Source organism: Salvelinus alpinus, chromosome 25 (genome assembly GCF_045679555.1).
Source record: "Salvelinus alpinus chromosome 25, SLU_Salpinus.1, whole genome shotgun sequence".
NCBI lineage: Eukaryota > Metazoa > Chordata > Actinopteri > Salmoniformes > Salmonidae > Salvelinus > Salvelinus alpinus.
Window position 1 is genome coordinate 31,449,270 of NC_092110.1, and position 27,232 is coordinate 31,476,501.

Here is a 27,232-nt window from a genome sequence, read left to right on the forward strand (position 1 = left end):
TGTCCTACACAATTTGTATACTTCTTTGACGGACGGACGAGGTGCAGAGAATTTCGATGCCCACGTCGCCAAGCCCCTCCCTGTGGAAAACCTTCTGGGCAAGCTTTTGGTAGGTTTCACAGCCCATCGGCTCCACCTGACCCGCATTGCCCCCTCCGCTCGCACACACTCAGTGAGTCTTGCACTTCATGCAGAGGCTCACGTCATTCTCAATAAAGAAGCTTGTGTCATCCCCAACGCAGAGGCCATCCTCATCCCTGTGGCAGAAACTTGCCCCATCTCCTACGCAGAGTTTACTGTGATGCCAGTCTCCACCCCAATGCACCAGGCCACACCTCCTCTGGGCTACAACAGAGCAGAGAAACAGGAAGAGGTAGACAGCAGGGACACCTGCACATTCATTCCAGCTCCAAGGACCAATGTGCTATGCAGCACAATCACACCATAACTTCGTCACAAATGGCCTTTGACCCTAAACATATAAAGGTGCGCAGTTTTTTGTAGAGAGGGTCACGTGTGTTCTCTGTCTGCAGATTGTTGTAGAGGTAACCAATGCAAAGGGAAGGGATCACTGCTGCTACCTCTCTTTCCTACCAAGGTGCATGAATTGAGGAGCAAGCTGAAGCGTGTTGGGTTCAACTTTTAGCAGTAGAGGTTACCAATGACAACCTCGGGGGGAAGAGAAGGACAGAGAGGACGTGAAAGCAGATGAGTTACACTGACAGAGAACGAAGCCTTTAGTCTTAAAAGCTTGGTGTAGTAGAGCCCATTAACTGGTCAGTGTTTGAAACCAAAGGCTTTCACCTTCTTGGTATTTACAGAGGTTGTTGCCATCCGACCCAAAAAAGGATCAGTCCGTTGGGTTCTCAAAAGACTGTTCAAGCCAGTGTGCTGCTGTGTCTGCACTGATGGAAAGGAGTGATGAAGAAGCAGCTTTAAGTGTTGTACTTCAAGCGTTGTACTAGAACTCAACTCTTCACAGCTTCACTAATTGGCTACTTTATTCAATTCTTTACTTTTTGCATACATTTGCCTTTATCTTTGACATTTTTATGTTATGTTTCTCTCCTCTGTTGTTTGTTATCTGTGCGGTCTTGAACCACTCCAAACAAGAGGCTGCACTGAGGATAGTAACACAGAAAACACAACAAATCATCGGCTCAGTTTTATTGGACTAGAACAAAAACAACGGTCTCACTTTACAATGTGTCCCTATTACCAATGTATTAACATGGTACAGCAGTTACATAGGCAAGTACAGTGTAGCTACACATTTTTGCTAATAATAATAACTAACAGATGTACAGTGAACATGAACCAAAGCTCCACTTCATGAAATTAGCCAATTAACTTCTCATTTATTGCGTAGCAACCAAGTCAAATGACCTCATCCCGATCAAGTACACATGTTTCTTCCCCTGAAATAGTTCAGCAGTGTTGTGCCACCAGACACTGAATAAACTGAACTCAATGATGATTGGACTCTTTCACCTGTCAAGAACTCCTTCCAGTGCATGAATGTCTCATTATGCGTTCATATACACTTGGTTTTGTTCACCCCTCTGTACATGCAAATTAAGCAACTATGCTCTCTGTACTCAATGATATCTGCAATCTTACATCAAACTTCGGCCACAGTCAGTCAATCTTTGTCCTACTGTACATGTATCAACAAGGCCAGCAGACTAATAGCTTTGTCACTGAATAGGTGTCAGTATCTTCAGATGATCCAGCAAATGAACCCAAGATAGAATGGCTGAGTGAATGTGGCCTGGACTCTGTGGAGGGTCATTTTGTCATAGGCGCTGTAGAAGGACAGAGTTCCTGCATTGTGGTCTAGGTGCACTCCTACTCTGGAAGAGCATGGGACAGGGATATCAGTACTGTGATCATTGTGGATGAAACAGCAGCTGGATGGAGTGCAGTCAAACCTCCAAGACTGATCACTACCCCCAAACAAACACTCATTACCATCTCCTTTCCTGCTGATTCCTTTATATGAGACAGCTATACGAACCCAATTCCCGCTCCACTCTACCTCCCAGTAGCAGGCTCCAGACAGAGCCTCTCTACACAGCACCTGCTTGAAGAAGGTAAATCTGTCTGAATGATCAGGATATAACTGGACCTTAGAACTAATGGTCACCTTTCTATTTTCCTCAGACAGACACAGGTACTGTTGTGCTGTATTGGGATCCAACGTCAGCTGGCAGGAGTCTGAGAAGATGAAAAATAAAGTGATTAAAATCACTTGATTAAAAGTCTGTGTGTGTGTGTGTGTGTGTGTGTGTGTGTGTGTGTGTGTGTGCTCACGCAAGTCCGTGTTTACTCACATTCTAGTCTTGGGCTCAGCAGGGTGGTCAATCTGAACTTGAATCACCATGGAGACAGATAGGCTAGTAAATGCTCTATCACAGGTCCACGTTATTCATGTCCACTATCAAACGTTATACAGGTAACTAGAGGGGAGATGGGCTATTAGAAGATATGGGGATTGGTTGATGAAATGACCAGCCATTCCATTAGATAAACTTTACCCATATCTATACATTCATTTGGTCCTATCACAAATACATGTCATGCAGTTCTTTTATGTCTAGTAGTATGTAATGCAGTTAGTTTGAGGTATTATTCTATGCAAAATCTTGAAATGCATATTACCAACCGTCCCCAGATATCTTGTCCATTTCCTCCTTGTTGTCTTGTTGTGGATCTTTCAGTTCAGAGACTGATGTCTTCAAATGCTTAAAGGAGATACGGCCTGAGATCCAGGAGAGACACAGAGAGACTGGAAACTCTACAGAGAGAAGGAAAAGTATTGAGAAAGTTAGATCTTAATTTAATTCAAGTACATTTAATTGGTAAATTAATCTAAATAGACATTTGGAAATGATTTTGTGAGGTATATCTAAGTTAGTGACGTCACCTAGAGGAAATGGATGTGATCCTCTGTGTGTGAGAGCTACTTCAGCTCAGCATCTCTCCTCCTCAGCAGCTCAGCATCTCTCCTCCTCAGCAGCTCAGCATCTCTCCTCCTCAGCAGCTCAGCATCTCTCCTCCTCAGCAGCTCAGCATCTCTCCTCCTCAGCAGCTCAGCATCTCTCCTCCTCAGCAGCTCAGCATTTCTCCTCCTCAGCAGCTCAGCATCGCTCCTCCTCAGCTCAGCATCGCTCCTCCTCAGCTCAGCATCGCTCCTCCTCAGCTCAGCGACCTCCTGCTCCAGGTGTCCTTCAGCCCGACTCACTTCAGCCTTCTCCTGGGCTCTGATCAACTCCTTTACCTCAGAGCGTCTTCTCTCAATGGAGCGGATCAGCTCAGTAAAGCTCCTCTCACTGTCCTCCACTGCTGCCAGTGCAGAGCGCTGTTTGGACACACAAAAAGAGAGTAGAGGGGTCCATGTCAACCAGCCCATTCACTTAGCTCTCACCAGGACCCCAGACAGACTGGAAATGTATGTATGCATGCATGTACTGTATGTATGTATATATAATGTAAATATAGATGACCCCAACACACCTTCCAACACTCACCTTCAGAGAGTCCACAACCTGTCTCAGCTCCTGTATCTCCTTCTCTCTATCCTGGATTTTCTTCTGGGATTCCTGATGTTCTCCCCGAACTGTTTCTGCAGAAAAATAAATCCTATGAAATTCATTTAGCTATTTATTACATTCTACTCTGTATTTCTACAAAAAACTTGAAAATTAAATTTTCCAACTATTTGTATTCAAGCATGTCATGTTTGAAACATGTTATGCCCTGCATGGACTTAATGAGATGCAATGTATTCCTCAAAGATAAATTTAGTCCTAGCAACAGTGATTGAATGTTTATCTACTGTATGTACTTTGACATTTCAGTTGTGTCACAGTAGTAGACAAAACATTTCCTTATAGTTATTAGGAGGCAAGGGTAACAAGATTAACTATTATTAGACTATGTTTAAATACAAATATGTAATATCTAACAGAATATCTCCATTCTTACCTGTTTCTCAGTCCTCTGCTGCAGCTGACACTGTATCATGGCCTTTATGTTTATCCATCATACAAAAACAACAAATACACTGCTGATCTGTACGGCAGTAAACCTCCAGTATTTTGTCGTGATGAGAACAGATCCTCTCCTGTAGTTGTGTGGAGGCTTTGACCAGCTTGTGTTTCTTTAAGGGAGCTACTTCATAGTGAGGCTGGAGGTGAGTCTCACAGTAAGAGGCCAGACACACTCTCCTAGTGCAGAAATCACACTCCACATCTCCAGGTCCAACATAATAGTGAGCAGGAGGAGAAGCTTGGGGTTATTCTGTCTTCTTTAGTTTCTCCACCAATTCAGCCAGAAGAGTGTTTTTCCACAGAACGGGCCTGGAGATTAAGCTTTCCTTACACTGGGGGCAGCTGTAGACCACCTTCGAATCATCCTGATCGAAGCAGCCGTTAATACAACCCATACAGTAGCTGTGTCCACAAGCAATAGTCGCTGGATTCTTCAGTAGATCCAGACAGATAGAACAACTGATCGAGTCCATAGCCTCTGTCATTTTCAAACACACACCAACAAACAGCAAGAGTACCAGATAGCTTTAAGTTTCGTTTTCCTTCAAATGTTTCTTCAAAGGAGTAGGAGTGGCTTGTGTTCTGTCAACGGTGGCTTCCTGATTCTGTTTGTGAACTCAAATTTAGCTACCAGTTCTGGCCAGCAGAGGGCACAAGTCGCCCGTCACTGTCAGAGTGAACATTCTCGTCAAACTGGCCCTTTGGAGATATGAGAAGTTTTTTGTGAATTTGTTTAGCTCCCAAGATATAGTGGAAATCGTGAAATCTGTTACTGTGTGAATTAAATTGTCATGTTTGGATTGTTTCATGAGTTCATAAAGAGCTACGCATTTTAAACGTTTTAATTGTACTGTAAGTGCTATGGATTTAGTTACAGGGGAACTTTTATTTTGTTCGTCAGACTGCAGATTGTTCAAAGAGGAGCGACACAGGGTGCGCTTCTATCATTTACATTTAGTTGATTAGAATCTGGGTGTGTTTTCCTGTCTTTTATTAACTAGCAAAGTGCAAAGAAATGTTAATTCGGGTTGGGCGTGAGTTTCTGCTTGAATTTGGTTAAAAGGACGATACATTTTTGTTCATTCTTTGAGAATTTGTTTGCAAAATCTCACTGTTTTTTATCTTATATATTATTCTGAATTGAAGACATGTTGTCTTTCTCTGAGTAGTATGTAATGTATCATGTAATACTATTAGTTGAATTGAGAAATCGCATTTCGTTTTTATGGTAGCTCTTCCAAACGTTGGTGGCCAGGATTATCTAATTTATTTACCTAGGCAAGTCAGTTAAGAATACATTCTTATTTACAATGACGGTCTAGTGGTTAACTGCCTTGTCAGGGACAGAACGACAGATTTTTACCTTGTCAGCTCGGGGATTCCATTTAGCAACCTTTCGGTTACTTGCCCAACGTTCTAACCACTAGGCTATCTGCCCCAATTATCTGGCATCTAAATAATTGCATAACGGTGCAATGTTCATTAAAGTCATAGCCTACTAAGTGGTGACGCAAGGCTCGCTACCTTGACTAGATCCTATAGACGCAGATATTGGAGTCAGATTGATAAATGTCGTTTATTATTATATTCAACATAATTTCCACACTTCTACATAATGGTTGGATAATTTCCATCCACCTACAGTAATATATGCATTATTGTTAAGGAACTGCACATGTTTAATGAAAATCCCTGTATACTACCTGACGATCTCTCAACAAAACAGATTTCAGTTGAAATGTGTTAAGATATTTAGGAAAAAGTCAGCATGCAACTTCAGTCATGCATGTCAGAAATCCACAGTCAAGGGACAATATACTGTATATGTATATATATATATATATATATATATATTATACATACAGTACCAGTCAAAAGTCTGGACACACCTTTATTTTTACCCATTTCTACATTGTAGAATAATAGTGAAGACATCAGAACTATGAAATAACACATATGGAATCATGAAGTAAACAAAAAAAGTGTTAAACAAATCAAAAAATATTTTACATTTGAGATTCTTTAAAGTTGCCACCCTTTGCCTTGATGACAGCTTTGCACACTCTTGGCAATCTCCCAATCAGCTTCATGAGGTAGTCACCTGGAATGCATGTCAATTAACAGGTGTGCCTTGTTAAAAGTTAATTTGTGGAATTTCTTTCCTTTTGAATGCGTTTGAGCCAATCATTTGTGTTGTGACAAGGTAGGGGTGGTATACAGAAGATAGCCCTATTTGGTAAAAGACCAAGTCCATATTATGGCAAGAACAGCTCAAATAAACAATGAGAAACGACAGTCCATCGTTCTTTAAGACATGAAGTTCAGTCGATACGGAAAATGTCAAGAACTTTGAAAGTTTCTTCAAGTGCCGTCGCAAAAACCATAAAGCGCTATGATGAAACTGACTCTCATGAGGACCACCACAGGAAAGGAAGACCCAGAGTTACCTCTGCTGCAGAGGATACATTCAGAGTTAGCAGCCTCGGATTACAGCCCAAATAAATGCCTCACAGAGTTCAAGTAACAGACACATCTCAACATCAACTGTTCAGAGGAGACTGCCTGAATCAGGCCTTCATGGTCGAATTGCTGCGAAGAAACCACAACAAAAGGACACCAATAATAAGAAGAGACTTGCTTGGGCCAAGAAACACGAGCAATGGACATTAGACTGGTGTAAATCTGTCCTTTGTTCTGATGACTCCAAATTTGAGATTTTTGGTTCCAACCGCTCTGTCTTTGTGAGACACAGAGTAGGAAAACGGATGATCTCCGTATGTGTGGTTCCCACCGTGAAGCATGGAGGAGGAGGTGTGGTGGTGATTTGCTGGTGACACTGTCTGTGATTTTTTTTAGAATTCAAGGCACACTTAACCAGCATGGCTACCACAGCATTCTGCAGCAATAAGCCATCCCATCTGGTTTGCGCTTAGTGGGACTAACATTTGTTCTTCAACAGGATAACGACCCAAAACATACCTCCAGGCTGTGTAAGGGCTATTTGACCAAGGAGAGCGATGGAATGCTGCATCAGATGACCTGGCCTCCACAATCACCCGACCTCAACCCAATTGAGATGGTTTGGGATGAGTTAGACTGCAGAGTCAAGGAAAAGCAGCCAACAAGTGCTCAGCATATGTGGGAACTCCTTCAAGACTATTGGAAAAGCATTCCAAGTGAAGCTGCTGGAGAGAACGCAAAGAGTGTGCAGAGCTGTCATCAAGGCAAGCGGTGGCTACTTTGAAGAATCTCAAATATAAAATATATTTAGACTTGTTTAACACTTTTTTGGTTACTACATGATTGCATGTATGTTATTTCATAGTTTTGATGTCTTCACTATTATTCTACAATGTAGAAAATACTAAAAATAAAGAAAAATCCTTGAATGAGTAGGTGTGTCCAAACTTTTAACTGGTACTGAAAGTATTCACAGCAATTACAGCTGTGAGTATTTTGGGGTATGTCTCTAAGAGCTTTGCACACCTGGATTGTACAATATATATTATTTTATGTATAATATATTATTTTTTAATTCTTCAAGCTCTGTCAAGCTGGTTGTTGATCATTGCTAGACAGCCATTTTCAAGTCTTGCCATAGATTTTCAAGACAATTTAAGTCAAAACTGTAACTAGGCCACTCAGGAACATTCAATGTCATCTTGGTAAGAAACTCTAGTGTATATTTGGCCTTGTGTTTTAGGTTATTGTCCTGCTGAAAGGTAAATTGGTCTCCCAGTGTCTGTTGGAAAGCAGACTGAAACAGGTTTTCCTCTAGGACTTTGCCTGTGCTTAACTCTATTCCGTTTATTTATATCCTAAAAACTCCCTTTCCAATGACAAGCATACCCATTAGATGCAGCCACCACCATGCTTGAAAATATGTGGTACTCAATGATGTGTTGTGCTTGATTTGCCCCAAACATAACACTTTGTATTCAGGGCATAAAGTTAATTCCTTTCCCACATATTTTGCAGTTTTTCTTTAGTGTCTTATTGCAAACAGGATGCATGTTTTGGAATATATTTTATTATGTACAAGCTTCCTTCTTTTCACTGTGTTTTAGGCCACTATATGCAAATCACACACTTAGTCTGTAGCTGACACTCAAATACACTGCACTGAACATAGGCAGAGACCTAGCCAATGAATGTGAATGGTCAATTTAGTTTCATTATATCCTTACCTCACAGAAATACAAATGTATGCTTTACCTCGCAGCAAGCATGCCAAAGCCAAAACAGATTGCGAAGAGATAAATGAAAGCATTTTCTTAATCAGTTTTGGCAGGTAATAGTTTCATATGGTAATCCAAATTCGTTCAACCAAACCCAATGGGACTACAAATGCTTCAACTTCTGATACACTGTAACAATATTTCCCTCATACTGTAACACTGTATACATTGTAAAATATAATGCACACTGTAACATTGTAATAGTTTTTGTAACACTGTGCCAGATCGTTTTGCATGACCCGGTGCAAGTGTTGTAAAGTACTTAAGTAAAAATACTTTGAAGTACTACTTAAGTAGTTTTTGGGGGTATCTGTACTTTACTTTACTATTTATACTTTTGACAACTTTTACTTTTACTTCACTACATTCCCAATGAAAGGTATGTACATTTTACTCCATACATTTTCCCTGACACCCAAAAGAACTCATTACATTTTGACTGCTTAGCAGGACAGAAAATGGTCCAATTCGCAGATTTATCAAGAGAACATCCCTGGTCATCCCTACTGTCTCTCATCTGGCGGAATCACTAAACACAAATGCTTTGTTTTTAAATTATGTCTGAATGTTGGAGTGTGAGCCTGGCTGTCCGTAAATAAAATAAAAATAAAATTGTGTCGTCTGGTTTGCTTAATATATGGAATTTAAAATTCTTTGCACTTTTACTTTTGATACTTAAGTATATTTTAGCAACTACATTTACTTTTGATACTTAAGTATATTTAAAACCAAATACTTTTAGACTTTTAATCAAGTAGTATTTTACTGGAGTCATTTTCTATTAAGTTATCTTTATTTTTACTCAAGTATGAGAATTGAGTACTTTTTCCACCACTGCCCGGTGCCCCGGGTGGGTGGAGTTTGCACATTTGAGACATTTCCTAGTGTGCATTTCCTGGTTGCTAAAATTCTCAAAGTTCGCCCCAAATTCAGTTTATGTAAAATTAAGTCATTGTGTAGAGAATCCTTGTACCATCTAAACTGCTGTGAAATATATTTTCCATAGCCAAAAATTGTGTATTTGTACAAAATCAAAGTGAAAGATGCAAAAACAAAACTTAAGAACGGGAAGCATAGAAATAGCTTATAGAGAACAGATCTACCGCTTTTTAGACTTGCTTTCAGTGAGAATGACAGATCTATAACACACATTTGTTTATGAATTTGATCGGGTTGCCCAAAAAGTTAAATATTGTAGCTTTAAGTAAAATCTCCACCCACCCTGGGCCCCATGCCATGCAAAACGTTGCTGAACGTTCATCCTTATGTCAGAACATGGGCTTATGTCGCATTCAAATCAATTGGGAACTTGTAAATCTCTGATTTCCGAGCGTTCAAGATAACTGGGAACTCTGTAAAAAACTAACTCAGAGTGGGAAAAATAGTTTTGAACGTTCATTCAACTCGAAATTCCAAGTCGTAAACGCTGTTTTTTTTCTAGAGCCCCGACTTTCCGACCTGAAGATCACTAATGTCATGATTTGACCTTTTTTCGAGTTCCCAGTTGTTTAGAACGCGGCAAGGGACCTCGGTAAAAAACTAGGTCAAATTATGACGTCAGTGATCTTTAGGTTGGAAAGTCAGAACTCTAGAAAGATGCCAGAGTTACTGACTTGGAATTCCAAGTTGGTTGACCGTTCAAAACAATTTTTCCTGTCAGAGTTAGTATTTTTCGAGTTCCCAGTTGTCTTGAATGCTTGGAAGTCAGAGATTTGCCAGTTCCCAGTTGTTTTGAACATGACATAAGCCCATGTTCTGACGTAAGGGTGAACGTTAAGCAACATTTTGCATGGCCTGGTGCCCCGGGTTGGCAACACATTCAAAACATGCCGTGTTCAAAACAACAGGGAGGTCATATCATGACAAGGTCAAATCATGACCTTAGTGATCTTCAGGTCGGAAAGTTGGAGCTCTAGAAAAAGGCCAGAGTTCCCGAGTTGGAATTCTGAGTTGGATGACTATTCAAATAAACATTTCCCAATCTGAGCAAATTTTTCCCGAGTTCCCAGTTGTTTTGAACACATTGAAGTGGGAATTCTGAGATTTCCGAGTTCCTGTTTCCGAGTTCCTAGTTGATTTGTGATTTGTGCTTTCAAGACAACCGTGAACTCCGAAAAGAACGAGGTCAAATCATGACAGTGATCTTCAGGTCAGCGACCTTCAGGTTGGATGACTGTTCAAAATGATTTTTCCCCCCAAGTTCCCAGTTGTCTTGAACGCACTAAATTCGGAGATTTCCGAGTTCCGAGTTGTTTTGAATGCGACATTTTTCTTCTCCAAGTGGAATGCCACATATGTACATGGGAGGAGTCCACGTGAGACAGAGTCGACTTCAAATTTGATTCGTTTGGGAAAATGTACATAATATTTTCTGTGTCATCCACATACATCTGATTGGTCAATTGAAATCACTTTCTCCATACGATAGGCTGAGAAATATCATGGAGGGGGGGCTCGGAATATATCCCTCCGCCCACACTGTCTTTGTTGTCGTTGGTGCTGTTTGATATGTGCTGTAGATTTTGGTGGCGCTGTAACACGGATGACAACCATCTAGCCTGGTAACCCGTCGCAGCGGCAACAGCAGTTTTTCAACGGAGGAGAGTGTATCTGCGACGGCGAAGGGGAGCAAGGATTCACGGCCTCAATAATGGCTACGGAAACCACATCGTCCTGTACTGGCTCCAATTTACTGCAGCCGATAAGCGAGATTATCAATCTTCCTCTAGACCAGGTAAACATTTTATTTTTGAATTGATTTTCTCCTTGGCTTTGGTTTACTACGGTAGGTTAACTGGTTTCATTAGTGATGCAGAGATTGTAGCGTGCAGGCTAAAATAACCTGATTGAATGCCGTCTTAATCAGAAAGTCAGAGACGTCATTCGCTAGATTGTTGCATTATTGTAAAAAATGTTTTAGGCCTACTAGATACTAATATTTTTACATTTTCGAAACGGTTGTAGAATTTGTTAACTTCAGTTTCTCGTGCATTACTGAATTGTTTGGATTGTCAACTGTAGAATGTATTAGGCCTAACACTTGCTTATTGAAAGTTCCATTCATTCAACACTATTTCCACTTAGGCTGCGCCACTGTTGCTAAACTTATAGGCCTATACTACCACCAATCGTTTTTTTTCCCACACAGACAAAGCGGTCTACATTGACATCTTCTCAAGCGAGTAATTCGTCATCCCTTTAATCAATTAAATTGATACCAGTGTCTCTCCTAGCTAATCGCTTATTATTTAATGCGATTAGACTAGCCTACCACAATCAGTGTCCTGCTGTGTGTGACGTAGCCCACCAGTTGTGTAACAAGGTGTGGTCCATTGATAACTATTGCATATCGTGAGGGGTCGTTTTGACGTTAGCCTACTAATGCTTGCATTCTAATCACATTTCCGTTTATCACACACACAGCGGTCTTTGTTAATCCTCTGCTGTGTCACCGTGAGCCCTCTGCAATCATATCAAATTGTATCTTCCAGAGATCCCCAGGGGTTGTGTACAGCAGCATATGAAAAAACAGTTGGTCCCTCCAAATATGTGATGGGGACAGTAACCACAATATGAACACTCAGCAACGGGTCTCGAGGTTATCACTGAATTGTCCCCTACAACAGAGTAGGGCTGGGCGGTATATCGTATTTTACTATATACCAGTATTGATGCATGGATAGGATTGGATTTTTACTTTACCTTCTATAATGGTATTTATATGTTTGGTTTCTTAAATGGGATACGCAACTACTGCGCGTGTAATGTCCGTTTTTATAGTTAACTCGTTTGCTACTTGAGTCGTATTTCTCCCAACTGCTGCATGCCTATACTCACACCAAACCCTGCCCTGTCCCTCAAGGAGCGAGCAGTTGCTCGACCACGGAGTCACGAACACTTCCTTACCGTTCACTCTGCAGTCTCCACGGTCAGACAGATGCAGTACTGTGTTGGTGACAACGATGCTGCTTTCCACAAGCGTTCAATAATTACTATTAGTTTGTGTATCTTGCTGTCTGCTAGTTTGGCTTTTCTTAACAAGTTGGGGCTAAAATGCATATTGTTAGCCGCTAATGCTAATCGCTAGCTAGCTTTCTAAATGTTATAAGAGTCGGAGCAAACGTAGATGGCTAAAACAGCCTGGTGTAGGCCTAGATAGCCTACCATTGCACAAACATGCCTATCTTAAATAAGAGAGGAATGGGTGAATCATGAATATGTTACTACTTCGATGAGGTTTAACGGTGGTTGGTATCCAATAAGTAGTCCGTCATTGTAAATAATAATTTGTTCTTAACTGACTTGCCTAGTTAAGGGTTACATTTAAAATAAATAAATGTTTTACCGCCACCTACTAGACTGGAGTATAACTCCCTTATACTTAAAAAAACAAAACAAATACCCTTACATCTAACCCTACACTCACTAAAAACCCACCACCCTACTCCACTCTACCTCAGGCCAACCACCCGAAAGGATGGGACACCACCACTCAACACACCCTGCAACCTATATTTTCTGGAATTTAGGTTCCATCCCTGCAGTACAGTTGATAACCATTACTATAAACGCTGACAACTTCTGCACTACTCTAACCCTGGAAACCTCAACCTGCTTTTCTCACACCGGACATTTCTGAACCCTAGTCCCATCGGCACCCCTACAATTAACACATACCATTACTTTTCCCAATGCTACACATTCCTTTGTCTCATGCCCTTCTGCACACTTCTCACACCTAGGAACCTACCTCATACACACTGCTGCCTAATGCCCATATGCTTGACACCTGTAACAACGTAATGTATTTGGCACAAAAGCTCATACAGGATAACTTATATACAGTGCATTCGGAAAGTATTCATACCCCCTGACTTTTTCCACATTTTGTATCCTTATTCTAAAATTGATTTGTTCCCCCCCTTATCAATCTACACACAATTCACCTGTCTTTGATCAGGCATACAGCTCACTCTGCTTACACTTTCTACCATTCTTCTTTAACAAACGATCTCCTGTCTCCCCCATTTTTACCCATTTCAAGTTCACCCTCTTACTCCCCCTCTCTCTTCGAACTCCTCGGCCTCTGTCTTTTTCCCGCCATTCCTCCACTGTATTCCAAGTATACAGCAGGGTAGCCTAGTGGTTAGAGCGTTGGGCTAGTAACCGAAAGGTTGCAAGTTCGAATCCCTGACCTGACAAGGTACAAATCTGTCATTCTGCCCCTGAACAAGGCCCTGTTCCTAGGCCGTCATTGAAAATAAGAATTTGTTCTTCACTGACTTGCCTAGTTAAATAAAGATAAAATAAAAAATACGTCTCCTTATAATACTGCACTTTTCCGGACATACATCTTGTTCACTCTTTACATAACCAATGGCTGGTGGTCTATATTACCTCAGCGGTCTATGGCTCAAGTAGCTCTAAATTAAATGCAGTCACCTCCAAAATTGTCCCTTTTAATAAAGATGAGCAAAACATTTTATACTGATACAATTACTCAGAGGAAGACATTTTCTTAGACCATTCCTCCATACAGAATCTTTCCAGATCCTTCATATACTTCGGTCTGTGCTTATGGACTGCCCTCTTCAATTCAAACCACATGTTTTCAATGGGGTTCAAGTCCAGAGACTGAGATGTCCATTGCAAAATGTTGATATTGTGGTCATTTAACCATTTCTTTGTGGATTTGATGTGTGCTTGGGGTCATTGTTTTGCTGGAAAATCCACTTGTGGCCAAGTTTCAGCCTCCTGGCAGAGGCACACAGGTTTTTGGCTAAAATGTCATGGTACTTGGTAGAGTTCATGACTCTGTTGTCCTTAACAACACTAGGACCAGTGGAAGCAAAACAACCCCATAATATAAAATATCACCCACCATATTTTACAGTAGGTATGAGGTTATTTTCTGCACATGTATCCATCTTTTGACGACAAACCCACCACTGGTGTGTGTGACTAGTCTCTGCTGCTGAAAAGCATCCCCATAGCATGATGCTTCACGGTAGGGATGGTGTTAGACGGGTGATGAGCTGTGCCTGGCTTTCTCACGACAGAGCGCTTTGCATTCAGGCCAAAGAGTAAAATGTTTATCTCATCAGACCACAGAATCTTTTGCCTTGTGCTCTGAGTCTTTCACGTGCATTTTGCAAACTCCAGGCGTGCTGTCATGTGCTTTTTTTTTTCTTTTTTCTTCATCTCAGGAGTGGCCACTCTCCCATAAAGCCCAGATTGGTGAAGTGCTGTAGACTGTCCTTCTGGCAGGTTCTCCCAGCTCAGCCAATGAACTCTCATTCTTTCATAGTGGGCATTGGGTTCTTGGTCACCTCCCTGACCAAGGTCCTGCTTGCCTGGTTGCTCAGTTTGGTTGGATGGCCAGCTCTAGGCAGTCTGGGTAGTTCCATATTTCCCAATGATGGAGACCACTGCTCTTGGAAACTTTAAACAATCATGAAATTGTTTTAAATTCATTACAGTTCTGTCTTGGAGATCTATGGACAGTTCCTTGGACTTAATGGTATTTTTTTATTTAACTAGGCAAGTCAGTTAAGAATAAATTCTTATTTCCATTGACTGCCTACCCCGGCCAAACCCTCCCCTAACCCGGACGACGCTGGGCCAATTGTGCGCTGCCCTATGGGACTCATGATCACGGCCGGTTGTGATACAGCCCAGGATCAAATCAGGGTCTGTAGTGATCAAATCAAGTTGATTTATATAGGCCTTCTTAGATCAGCTGATATCTCAAAGTGCTGTACAGAAACCCAGCCTAAAACCCCAAACAGCAAGCAATGCAGGTGTAGAAGCACGGTGGCTAGGAAAAACTCCCTAGAAAGGCCAAAACCTAGGGAGGAACCAGGCTATGAGGGGTGGCCAGTCCTCTTCTGGCTGTGCCGGGTGGAGATTATATCAGAACATGGCCAAGATGTTAAAATGTTCATAAATGACCAGCATGGTCAAATAATAATCACAGTAGTTGAGGGTGCAACAGGTCAGCACCTCTACCACTCCTGCTGTCTCTAGAGTGTTGAAAACAGCAAGTCTGGGACAGGTAGCACGTCCGGTGATGCCTGCGATGCAGTGCCTTAGACCACTGCGCCACTCTGGAGTCCTGAGTGTAGTATAGTTTCTGACATGGACTATCAACTGTGGGAACTTTTTTATATAGACTGGTGTGTTTTTCTAAATCATGTCCAAACAATTGAATTGGCCACAGGTGTACTCCAATCAAGTTGTAGTGTCATCTCAAGGACATTGAATGTACCTGAGCTCCATTTGGAGTGTCATGGCGAGGGGTATGAGTACTTATGTAAATTAGATATTTATGTATTTTAATTTAAAATAAATGTGACATTTCTGGAGAGAAACATTCCACTTTCTCATTATGTATTGTGATGGGTGGGGGAAATCTATCTAGGCTAATCCATTTAGAATTCAGGCTGTAACACAACAATGTGGAATAAGTCAAGGGGTGTGAGTACTTTCTGGAGGCACTATCAGTCCTATGGGTTCTACTTCACTTGCATGAGTTTCTGCCATTCATTGATGGCGTGTTTCAGAACGCCCTATACAGGAAGTACAGGAAATTAGACTTAGGTTAGATGCGCTTTACTCTTTTTATGTGTGCATGAAAACATGAAGGGGTCGGTTGTTTGAAGGTTACGAGTGCCTTTTGCTTTGCCAACTGAACTTTAACAATTACTCATATTAGCAAACTTATTTTCATTTCAAATGTAACATTTCTCTAGTATAGGCTACTTATCGTGATGAATAAGTGTTCATTTTCTGGATGGTAAAACGTTTTCAGTGTATACAAAAGATAATGGTGCTATATATATTTAAAAAATATCATCTTTGATCTTTGATAATTGACAATCACCTAAATAAAAAGGTGATAGTCAGGGAGAATCGAAAATTCCAAATTGTCATTGCGTGTGGGCCCCCATTGATTTTATGTTTGAGTAACTCCGATAGCACAAGAACAAGGCATAAGCAATGGAAAAATGTGTAGCATTGTAGGAAATTTACTTTAAAACGGCAAACTCTACAACCGCGCCATTGGCCACACCCACTACCCCTAACTTCACTACCAATGTCTTAGTTCTGTAATGGGGGCAGTGTAATCTGAGCAGGCCCTAGCCAGCTCCCCTCCCTGCTTTCTTGGTGTAGGCCTACTGTGAAATTGGCTCTCCACATGAAGTGCTTTGGCCCCTTCTATACTTCTGTACCACACCCCTTTCACCCACACTGAGGCAAGCTTGTGTGGGTGGGACTTGTTATAGCATGCCTGCAGGTTGACATACTCTTGGTAATGTGATCACCTGTCTGGCTTTAAAGGAAGTCTTTGGTCTAGCTTGTCATGCTGAGAAGTTCTTATTAGGATAGGTTGTTCAACATAATTACCCTAGTTCTATGGTTAGTCAAACTAATAGCCTAGGGGTTTCTCGTAGGCCCATTGGCATTAGTATGAGTCACTGCACAAGTGTTCATCCTGTGTAACATATCATTGACCATTGCCTGGGGACCATTGCCTGTGGCCCGTGAGTGTCACTAGAATTCCAGATTTGCAACCAGGTATTGCTGCTCTATAATGACATGTTCTGGCAACACTGTCATTTGACCACATGCCTAATCCCTTGCTGTGACTTAAATAGCGTTTATAATCCACACCCTGCATTCCTTAATAGGGTCATTATTGTTGTGGTTTCATCTTTTTCCATATTAGTTCATCTGCTGTAATAACTGGTGCAAATAGCATTAGTGTGGAATTGTTTAAAATCTTTAAAAAATAAAATAAAAGAAAGCTGTGTCTGATTGGTCGTGAATGCACTCTCTTTAGAATGACGTTAAAGTAAACTGCTTGGCTGAGTCGGGCCTCTCGCTCTTCATCGTTGTCAAACATCAGCATGGCTACGTTCCAATTAGAGAGGCAGAGAAGGAAACACTCCCAGAGTAATATTTTGTTTTTCGTGTGAAAATCATTGGTGTCGTGACACTTTTCTAAGCAACAGCTGAACTGAATGTGTCAATGTCATACAGCAAAGAACACTATATTTGGTAACTCAACAGCATTTCTTATAATAAATTATGGTAATAGTAAAAATACGAAATTCTATTTTTCCTATTTATTAACCCTTCCATGTCCCTCCTTGAGAAAGTTAACATGATAGGAGAAAGTAGTGGACACGGAGGCCCTTAACCACACTACAATGCCAGACTTAAAGGCTTTTGTCAACTCTCATATGACGCTGATCAGCCTGTTACAATGAGGTTGTAAGCCTCAGCAGAACGCCAATGCTCTAACGCAGTGGTTTACTCAGAGCGCTTCATATCTCACTGCTCAGCCTGAACTTGTTGCAGTGCTGGGACTTTTCCTCTGGAGAAAAGCATACTATGTACCAATGATGCTTTACGTTGTATGTTTAAAACATTCACTAATGAAGAACTACTCTGCTCTGATTTGATTGGAATACAGTTTGTTACATGCACATAATGTGATTGTTGTGGATAGTCAGGGTAATATAATAGTTTGTTTAAACCATTTTCATGCTTTGCAAGAAGTACGATTTCCGTAATAATCCTGTTTACATGGACACATCTGAAATCAGGCTACTGATGGGCCTTTTGATAAATGCAGAAAATTGCCAATCAAAATAAACATTCTACCACGGTGACCATGTTATTTCTGTGAAGACTTTTTGATTCTGAGTTCGGACATACAAACTTTATATGTGAAAACTATAAGATGCATACTTATAGTTTTTCCGAACTCACTTCACTCGCGCATAAGAGGGAGGCTTGCGCTACCTGGTGCTGGCACATACGCAGCTCATATACACCGCTGAAATGCCTATTCAGCTGTTTACATGTCCTAATCATTGGAAAGATTGTTCAGAAAACTAGGTATTTTAATCGGTGTATGCTTACTTCAATTATGACTTCCATTTTAAGATCAGCAGAGCAAGGTGTTGACATGACTAATGCCTTACTTGGCCTTCTGCCATAATCCGTTTATCAAATTATTAGTGTGCATGTAAAAGTTGTCAGTATGTGGTTTTATTTCTCCATGTCTGTAAGACAAGCCTTCTCTTGTTGCTGCTGCGCTTTCTATGGGCCTGCTGTGTTGTCACCTCCCTCTGTGGTTTATAATGGAGGAAGGCTGGTTGCTAGCCCCCTTGTGATGGCTCTGTAATGGAGGAAGGCTTGTTGCTGGTCCCTAGCCGCCTAGTGATAGCTCAGTAATGGAGGAAGGCTGGTTTCTAGCTCCCTAGTGATAGCTCAGTAATGGAGGTAGGCTGGTTTCTAGCTCCCTAGTGATGGCTCAGTAATGGAAGAAGGCTAGTTGCTAGTCCAAAGCCCCCTAGTGATAGCTCAGTAATGGAGGAAGCCTGGTTGCTAGTCCCTAGCCCCCTAGTGATGGCTTAGTAATGGAGGGAGGCTGGTCCCTAGACCCCTATTGATGGCTCAGTAATGGAGGAAGGCTGGTTGCTAGCCCCCTAGTGGTGGCTCAGTAATGGAGTAAGGCTAGTTGCTAGTCCCTAGCCCCCTAGAGATGGCTCAGTAATGGAGGAAGCCTGGTTGAAGTTCCTAGCCCCCCTAGTGATGGCTCAGTAATGGAGGGAGGCTGGTTGCTAGCCCTGTAGTGATGGCTCAGTAATGGAGGAAGGCTGGTCCCTAGCCCCCTAGTGATGGCTCAGTAATGGAGGAAGGCTGGTTGCTAGTCCCTAGCCCCCTAGTGATGGCTCAGTAATGGAGGTAGGCTGGTCCCTAGCCCCCTAGTGATGGCTCAGTAATGGAGGAAGGCTGGTTGCTAGTCCCTAGCCCCCTAGTGATGGCTCAGTAATGGAGGTAGGCTGGTTGCTAGCCCCCTAGTGATAGCTCAGTAATGGAGGAATGCTTGTTGTGGTTGCTAGTCCCTAGCCCCGTTGTAATAGCTCCGGGACTAAAAGTCTAATCCCTGATTTCTCAAGGGAGGCTCATTCCCTTCCCTGCTCTCTAATTGGTGCACCTCAGAGGAGTATATTTGTTCCAATCGATTTTTTTTTGCTGTTTACTTATGTGAAGTGCTACAGATGCACTGAAGAACGATGATGAGCCAGTGTGATTTCTCCAGGGATATGGTTAGTGTTGGTCATAATATAAGAGCTTTACAGAGTCCTAAGGAGCTTGACGAGCAAACTAATAGCCCCAAATTTAACATGGTGTAACTATTGCACTAGGACCTGCATTCATTTGGCTACAGTTCTCATATTGGATTAGTACTGACCAGAACACTATCAACTGTTTTTGAATTCCCAGTAAGTTGACGCACACTTTTATAAAACTACAAAAAGGACCGGGACCCCCCCCTAGTTTTACTCGTCATTACTCCAAAGGCCAATCACTCTCAGAGCAATCAATTGGGAATTAAGTTAAATAACCTGTATTGATCAGATTTGGCCTTATTACGTATGGGGAAAAAATAAAAATAAAAATATATATATACACTACCGTTCAGAAATGCACACTAATAATTTGATAAACTGATTATGGCAGAAGGCCAAGTAAGGCATTAGTCATGTCAACACCTTGCTCTGCTGATCTTAAAATGGAAGTCATAATTGAAGTAAGCATACACCGATTTAAAATACCTAGTTTTCTGAACAATCTTTCCAATGATTAGGACATATACACCGCTGAAATGCCTATTAAGCTGTTTACATGAGCTGCGTATGTGCCAGCACCAGGTAGCGCAAGCCTCCCTCTTATGCGCGAGTGAAGTGAGTTCGGAAAGACTATAAGTATGCATCTTATAGTTTTCACATACAAACTTTATATGTCCGAACTCACAATCAAAAAGTCTTCACAGAAATAACATGGTCACCGTGGTAGAATGTTTATTTTGATGGGCCTTTTGATAAATGCAGAAAATTGCCAATCAGTAGCCTGATTTCAGATGTGTCCATGTAAACAGGATTATTACGTGTGTAATAGTTGAGGACTTGTGAGGCGTCTGTTTCTCAAACTAGACACTGTAATGTACTTGTCCTCTTGCTCAGTTGTGCACCCGGGCCTCCCACTCTTTCTACTTTGGTTAGAGCTAGTTTGCGCTGTTCTGTGAAGGGAGTAGTACACAGCGTTGTACGAGATCTTCAGTTTCTTGGCAATTTCTCCCATGGAATAGCCTTCATTTCTCAAGCAAGCCACTGTCAGATTCTCCAAGAGACAGTTGATATGGAAAAAATGATATTACATCATCTTCTGTGTTATTTATTGAGAGACACCTGCCACAATTTTGGCATTTTAAGGAACTGCAAACTATGCTAAATCCGTATAAATATTATTGGTGTTGTCATCAACACTTCCATCGGGGTAAATAGGCGACAACTATGGTTTAAGATTTAGCAGATTTAGTCATTGTTAAGCTTAAGACAGGCACAGTGAGGGTGTCTTCCATCTCTTCCTGGCTTTGGATTTCCCTCTATGCACCAATTAATAAGGAAATCTTTGATTTGATGCATCATGGCCTCAACCTTGAGTAGTAGCCTACGACTTGCATCAAAATACTTTAGATCTTTTTGCTTGCGCTATAGAATTAATCCGAGGTGCTTCTACCTCAGTTTTTATTGATTCCATTCAATATGATCACTGCCGTAGTAAAGGGGAACATTCTCGTTGCTTAAGGCGATGGAGAAATAAAATGCCAGAACTAAATGTTATGGCCCAGGAGAAGACATGGGGACTCTGAAGTGACGGCAGATCTTTGGATAAACCATAAAGCACTAATCATAGAGCAAATATCAGTTACTTAACAGGCTTTAAAAATTTTAACTAGGCAGGTCGGTTAAGAACAAATTATTATTTACTATGACGGCGTACACCGACCCAACCCGGACGACGCTGGGCCAATTGTGCGCCACCCTATGGGGCTCCCAATCACGTCCGGTTGTGATTCAGCCTGGATTCGAACCAGGGTGTCTGTGGTGACGCCTCTAGCACTTGAGATGCTGTGTCTTAGACCGCTGCGCGTCTCGGGAGCCCCCAAGTGCTTATGTAACATTAGCATAGCCTGTAATACTATTAAGCCTATATTATACCTCGTTTTTATGTTCTAGCCTACCATTTTCAAGCAATTATCAAAAGGGTTATTTAAACACTATTGTAAACCAGTTCAAATGATAGATATTCATTTGAATACACTGTTGGCTTCAAAGGAACTAGCCTGCTTCTCGAAAAGGGGTGTTGTATGGGCCTCAGATATGAATGGTTTAATGTTTGTTCTCCACAGCCCCTGGCTCTGTGCTGAAAGGTTCTGTCCCATTTCTATGCACTTCAGCCACCCCTTTCCCGTGGCAAGGGGTATCCTAGCAACAAGCTATATTATTTTCTGGATTAGGTGTGTTACTGGGGCAACCAAGGTTGTACAGTTTTAGAATGTTTATTCCTCTATTTATATTTCAATTTTCTGCATGAAACCCGTGAGTTGGTTATGTACGTTAACTGTAGTGTGGTGTTGAAACCATCAAACCCCTGACCAGTCGACCTGCACGCTACGAAATACAAATGTTCTGCTTACTGATCCATAGTGAGCTCATTGGGCCACTAATACTTAAAGGGAATCCAGTGAAACACTCATACATTGGTTGTAGTGACCTGTATGGTTTACAGTAAAATATCCTCCTGTGTATGACTTGCCTCCCAAGCATACTTTTGCAACTTTCAGCCCAGCTATAAAAGGCCATATCTTCTCATGACCAACACTAGTTATCAGACTCCACTGTAAACCACTGTGACTCATGAATGTTGCCACTGTGGAAACTGAAAGCAAATGTTGCCAAGAGCTCAAATCTATTGAGTTACAGTAGCCTATTTTAGCCCAGTTAAAATAACATGGGCCTAAATCTACCTGTTGGTGTTGAGTACAGGTCTTGCTCTGTCTCTACCTTATACTATCTCACTCTGCCTGTGGCTATTGAGTGAGATCTATGTTGATGTTTTGAGTGTTATAAACAATATGGGTTAACCGTAGCAATGAAGTCATCTTGCTTGCACAGCATTCTGGGAACCTTTCCCCTCAAACATGCCATTAACCGCCAACGGCCACTGAAGTTTGATTTGGTAAATAAATTAAAAAAGCTATGTTCTGCTCCTTCCCTGACTTTTCCTAAATGTTTGTATTTTACACTGCTCATTTGTCAGAATTTTGAAATCACAAACAAAAGTATTTAGCCTTTTTACCTATTTAAAATAAATAATTCCCCCACACCCATTACTAATTTAACCCGCCAAGGCAATGTGCTGTATGACTTTGGTACCCAGCCAGGTACTAATGTGTCTCTCTCTCCTCACTGAATGAATGACAAATTAATGGAATGGGTGATATTTGTGCACCTTACTTCACAATTTTAAATTAGGCCTAAATGAATTATAAGAGGGTGAAGAGTGATTTAAATTAGGAAGACAACAATAGTGTAATGATGAGTTTGTTATCGCTATTTATCAGCAGCAAATCATTTCACTGTGCGCTTTGAGGGTTGATATCATTCTCTTTAACATTTTACTTTGTAAAAAGAAGCTGTTACAGGACTGTTTTATTTACTGTAACTCTATTACTAATCAAATGTATTGTTAGGGAAATAAAAACATGGTATGTTTTGCATTATTCTAAAGGCCTACTGCAATACATATCTGTGACTCTATCCAACTTCATGATCGGGAAACAAACAATGCCAGTCAGCCTGAACAGCCTGGCTATCGGAACTAATTTCACACATGAGTTAGCCTATAGACAAGATTACATTGACAATAGTCTGAGTGACAATATTAGGCCTATCAGTTGTCAAAATTGTACATGAAGAGATGGGTGCATCTTGTAATTTTACAGATGCAGGAAAAGGATCATCACTTTATCAAATCCTCCTTCAGAGTCACATGCAGGTAAAACATGTTGATTTCTATCTAGTATCAGAAAGAGCATGTTCTGGTGTTTCTAGGACATTTTCCCTTTGTCAAATATCTCTCATAATTCAAGAGGTGCAGCTCTATTTCCAAATGTCACTTTTTCCAAGAATATCTGTGCTGTCCATGCATTCAGCACATGACCAGTCCTGCGGGTGGTCGCCCCCTGCTCGGGCAAAAAAAGAGGAAGGCTGGTTATTTGCATAAAACTACTTGCATAATAAACTCCTAATTTAAAATATACTATTTATTTTTGCAACTCGTACTTTACAATTGTTCATGTACTGGTGCTTTTGTTTAGGAATACAGCAAATAATTTCACCTGTGCACCTGGCTGGTTATCTTTTTCGTTTCTACTTTGTCGAAAGAAGCTGTAACTGGACTTTATTAATTAATATAACTCGATTACTAATCAAATCTACAAATGAAGTTGATCAAATGGATTACACTAATGTTTTTATTGTAAGGGAAACTAAAATAGGCAATAGCCTATGCTTTTTCTAGGACTTTGTAGAATTATACAAAACATATCCTTGATTCTAAACTCTTTTTATTGAGGTATATCTTAATCCTTTATAATTTCTGCACTATTTATCAAGCTGTTGGTGCTTATGTTTGCTGCACTTTTGGGGGTTGATATGCATCTGATGTGTATGCTAAATGGGCGTCCGGCAACGCTCCATAGCAGGTACTTATAAGCTGAAAGGACAGGCGGTTTTGTGTTAAACAGCCATTCAGTAGGATTGAGCTCTCCTCCACTGATGAACAAGACAACACTTAAACAATCACTGCCACTTCTCCTGAGGTTTCATTTTACACACTGAAGGGTTTAATTTGTCAGCTGACTGGGGATAGACTCCCTGTCGGTGGAATAACCTTCAGCAAACCTCAATGGTTGCCCATCACATAGCCGTCTAGGCCTACACCTTGTTTATGATGTCAGTGGTTTCTCTGCTGTGCTTGCTATGATGAAGGTGGCCAACTTTGGTGCAAAACACTTTTCAGGAGTGTGAATGTGGACTGTGTTGGGATTGTATGTTTTACATTTTGTAATGTATTGCCTTCTTGGCCAGGTCTCCTTTGCCAAAGAGAATGTCTGTGGGCTTTTCCTGGTTAAATAAAATCACTGCATTAAGATATACCATGATTATCTCTTTCTTTGTAAAGTATGACTGTCTAATGTGTGTTTTGTTTGGCTTGTGTACTTCCATTTCTGTAATTGTGTTGCATTGGATACACGTCATCTGAAGGCTAGTGTGATGTGGATGCTAATTGAGTGGGTTTACTGCTAGTGATGTTGCAGATTTTCCCAACCTTACATTCTCTGAGGGAGCAGCTGACATAGGGGTGCTGCTCTGTCCACACTAGTCTTCACAGGTTTTAAAAGTTGGACCTGTTCTGAAAAGGATCTGGGGCTTTCCCACCCAGACCTGATATTCATAAAAAATAATAATATAGCCATTCCCAACGGACCCGAGGACATCTAGACCCGTTCTGTATAGACCTGATCGGACCCGGTTCAAACCGAGTGAGGGAAGCAGCAGAAAATGTATTTTCTAAAGCTACTTTATTAACATTTACATTACATTTACATTTAAGTCATTTAGCAGACGCTCTTATCCAGAGCGACTTACAAATTGGTGCATTCACCTTATGATATCCAGTGGAACAACCACTTTACAATTAACCAAAGCGGGAGAGGGGTTCGGGTTCTTCCGGACAAGTCAGTTAAAATGACACATGCCTGATACCCGTGACAATCCTAGAGCAGACATTATTTAGAATTATGGATCCCGGATCGGTCTCTGTATTCGGGTACAGGTGGATCCATGAAGACCTCTAGTCCACACACACTCCCAATGGACAGATGGCGAACGCGTTCACTCTGACCAGTAACATCAAGGCCTCTTTAGAGGTGTCCAGGGTAATTGATCCCAGTGTGTGGCAGAGGCTAATAGCTGTTCATTTAGGATGCTTAAAATGTCTGTCATGGCGCTCGTTGGTTGTGACCACAAACCGAAATTAAACCCCTGCAGAGACAATGCACATCGATTTTTAAAGGGTCATTTATCCTAGTAGAGGTAGGGAAAAACAAGTGGCTGGCTGCTCAGAAAAGGTCTCTTCTAGTCGGAGTCCTTTCTTTCAACACAACAAAGTCACCCTATGGAAATTCCCCCACCAATGCCTCTTCACAGATGGGATTTTCAAATCCCCACACCACTTTGGACAATAGATATTTGCATACCCTGATACAAGCAAATAGTTTCAAAGGTACAAACAGAATATCTAACATCATGACGATAGCCAAAAGCAGGCTAGCGGTCTGACTTGGTTGCTTGCAAGGTCACAGAATGAGTAAAAGAAAGCTGTTAGAAGCACCAAGGAGCATGAATTAAAGAAGAGAGGAAGGACTTTGGTTTCTGTATCTTAAGAGAAAATGAGGAAGTAAGGCGGTAGGGTGTAAACGCTGCACTAGACCATCAGTGGTGACGGAGTTCAAAACCATTTTCTACTGCTGAGCTAGTGTTGCGAAACGCACGTCTTTGACCTTTCGGTACTGATTTAATGGTTACTAAAGGATTGTGACCAAGGCCGTGTGTCTGAATGAACGGTGAAACAGTGAAAGTTGGGTTACGTATTTCAAACATTAACAGCGAAGTGCAGGCTGTGTAATGTGATAATTTAAAAAATGTTCCCCTCAGCTTTGTGTGAATGGGAAAGGAGAGATGGCCAGCCTATTCCTCACTCTCCCAGCGTTAGCACGGGAACGCATGAAGCCTTACCAGCCTTTCCGAGTCACTTCCTCCACACCAGGCCCCCTGACTTACAATCTCCGAGAGACAAACCCCTTTGCCTTTTGGCATTGCTCCCATATGCTGCAATCAGCTGGTTTCCTAAAGCCAGGTTGGTCTCACTGAAGGGGCCCATTGAGTTTTTTTTACTGTAGGCAGTGACTTAGGCTCAAACCCAGGCATTGGCTGTCACCCAGGCACCGCTGAGGTGAGTCAGTCTCCAGGGTCTCTCCTAAAGCCAGAGGGGTGGATTCTAGACTATTCCTGGACAAACTTGTCCTCACCCAGGATAAATGGAGCTCTGAGGGAAACACATATTTTAACAAGTGTGTGAACAGTCCTGGAAAGACCCAAGCAGTCACCACTAGAAGCATACCACTCAAAATGTGATGTAGAGTTACATGTAGCCTACTGTACCTAGACTACTGTACATTTCCAGAGGATACTACACTTCAACTGCTTCCTGACCTCCTGGCTATGAGGTTCCATGACATGTAAATTGAACCTTTGTGTACGTTGTAACGGCAATGTAAACACGATGACATCATTTTCCTGGCACAGCATTTGTAAGTAGTATTTTTATATGTACTCACTCACACTGTAGTTAGGTTTCATCTCAGAACTGCTTGGGTTGGGACTGCTGCAGCACACTCCAAGCAACAGAACAACAGACAAAACTATTGGCTATTTGGACTGATGCCAGAGCCATCCATGATCCTATTAGGCTGAGTCACAGGCCTCCTGACAGAATAGAACACCTCAGTCTCACTCCTGTGTTAGCTGACAGCCAGTGAGCGAGGACTGCATCGATGCAAATAAGTCATATTGCCTACATAAGTAAGCCAGTTGAGCTGAGATATGCGCATAACTTTGGAGGCGTCAATGTCGAGAAAGGAAAATGGTATGGAGGGCTCACAGGAGAAAAACAAAGGGACGTTCACTGAGGACATAAGCCACAGCACTACACAGTGTTTCTTTGATGCTTATCAATGTACAGTGAGCCTACACAAACACACACACTGTCCGTTTGTGGTGGAATATAATGTGAAACAACCCACACAGGCGTTCTGTCTCCTGCCTTTCTCTGTCCATCTGCCTCTCTGTCCCTTCCTTTCTATTTCTGTTAGATGCTATGCTTACTCTCTGTTGACATGGTTACATAGCTACTGCATGGAAATGCTTGTGACATCAAGTCAAACAAATTTCAGTC

General features: G+C 41.5%; 1 protein-coding gene and 1 pseudogene across 1 annotated transcript in view; one reads left to right on the plus strand and one right to left on the minus strand.

Moving 5' to 3' along the window:
* Positions 1-1,152: 1,152 nt before the first annotated feature.
* Positions 1,153-5,673, minus strand: LOC139553810 (E3 ubiquitin/ISG15 ligase TRIM25-like; annotated as a pseudogene).
* Positions 5,674-10,716: 5,043 nt separating this feature from the next.
* Positions 10,717-27,232, plus strand: part of LOC139553811 (lysophospholipid acyltransferase 2-like) — an 82,701-nt gene continuing 66,185 nt past the window's right edge. The window contains exon 1 of the mRNA XM_071366507.1: positions 10,717-11,024. Coding sequence (XP_071222608.1) covers positions 10,941-11,024 — 84 coding nt within the window. The 5' untranslated portion in view covers positions 10,717-10,940. The remainder of the gene's footprint in view (positions 11,025-27,232) is intronic.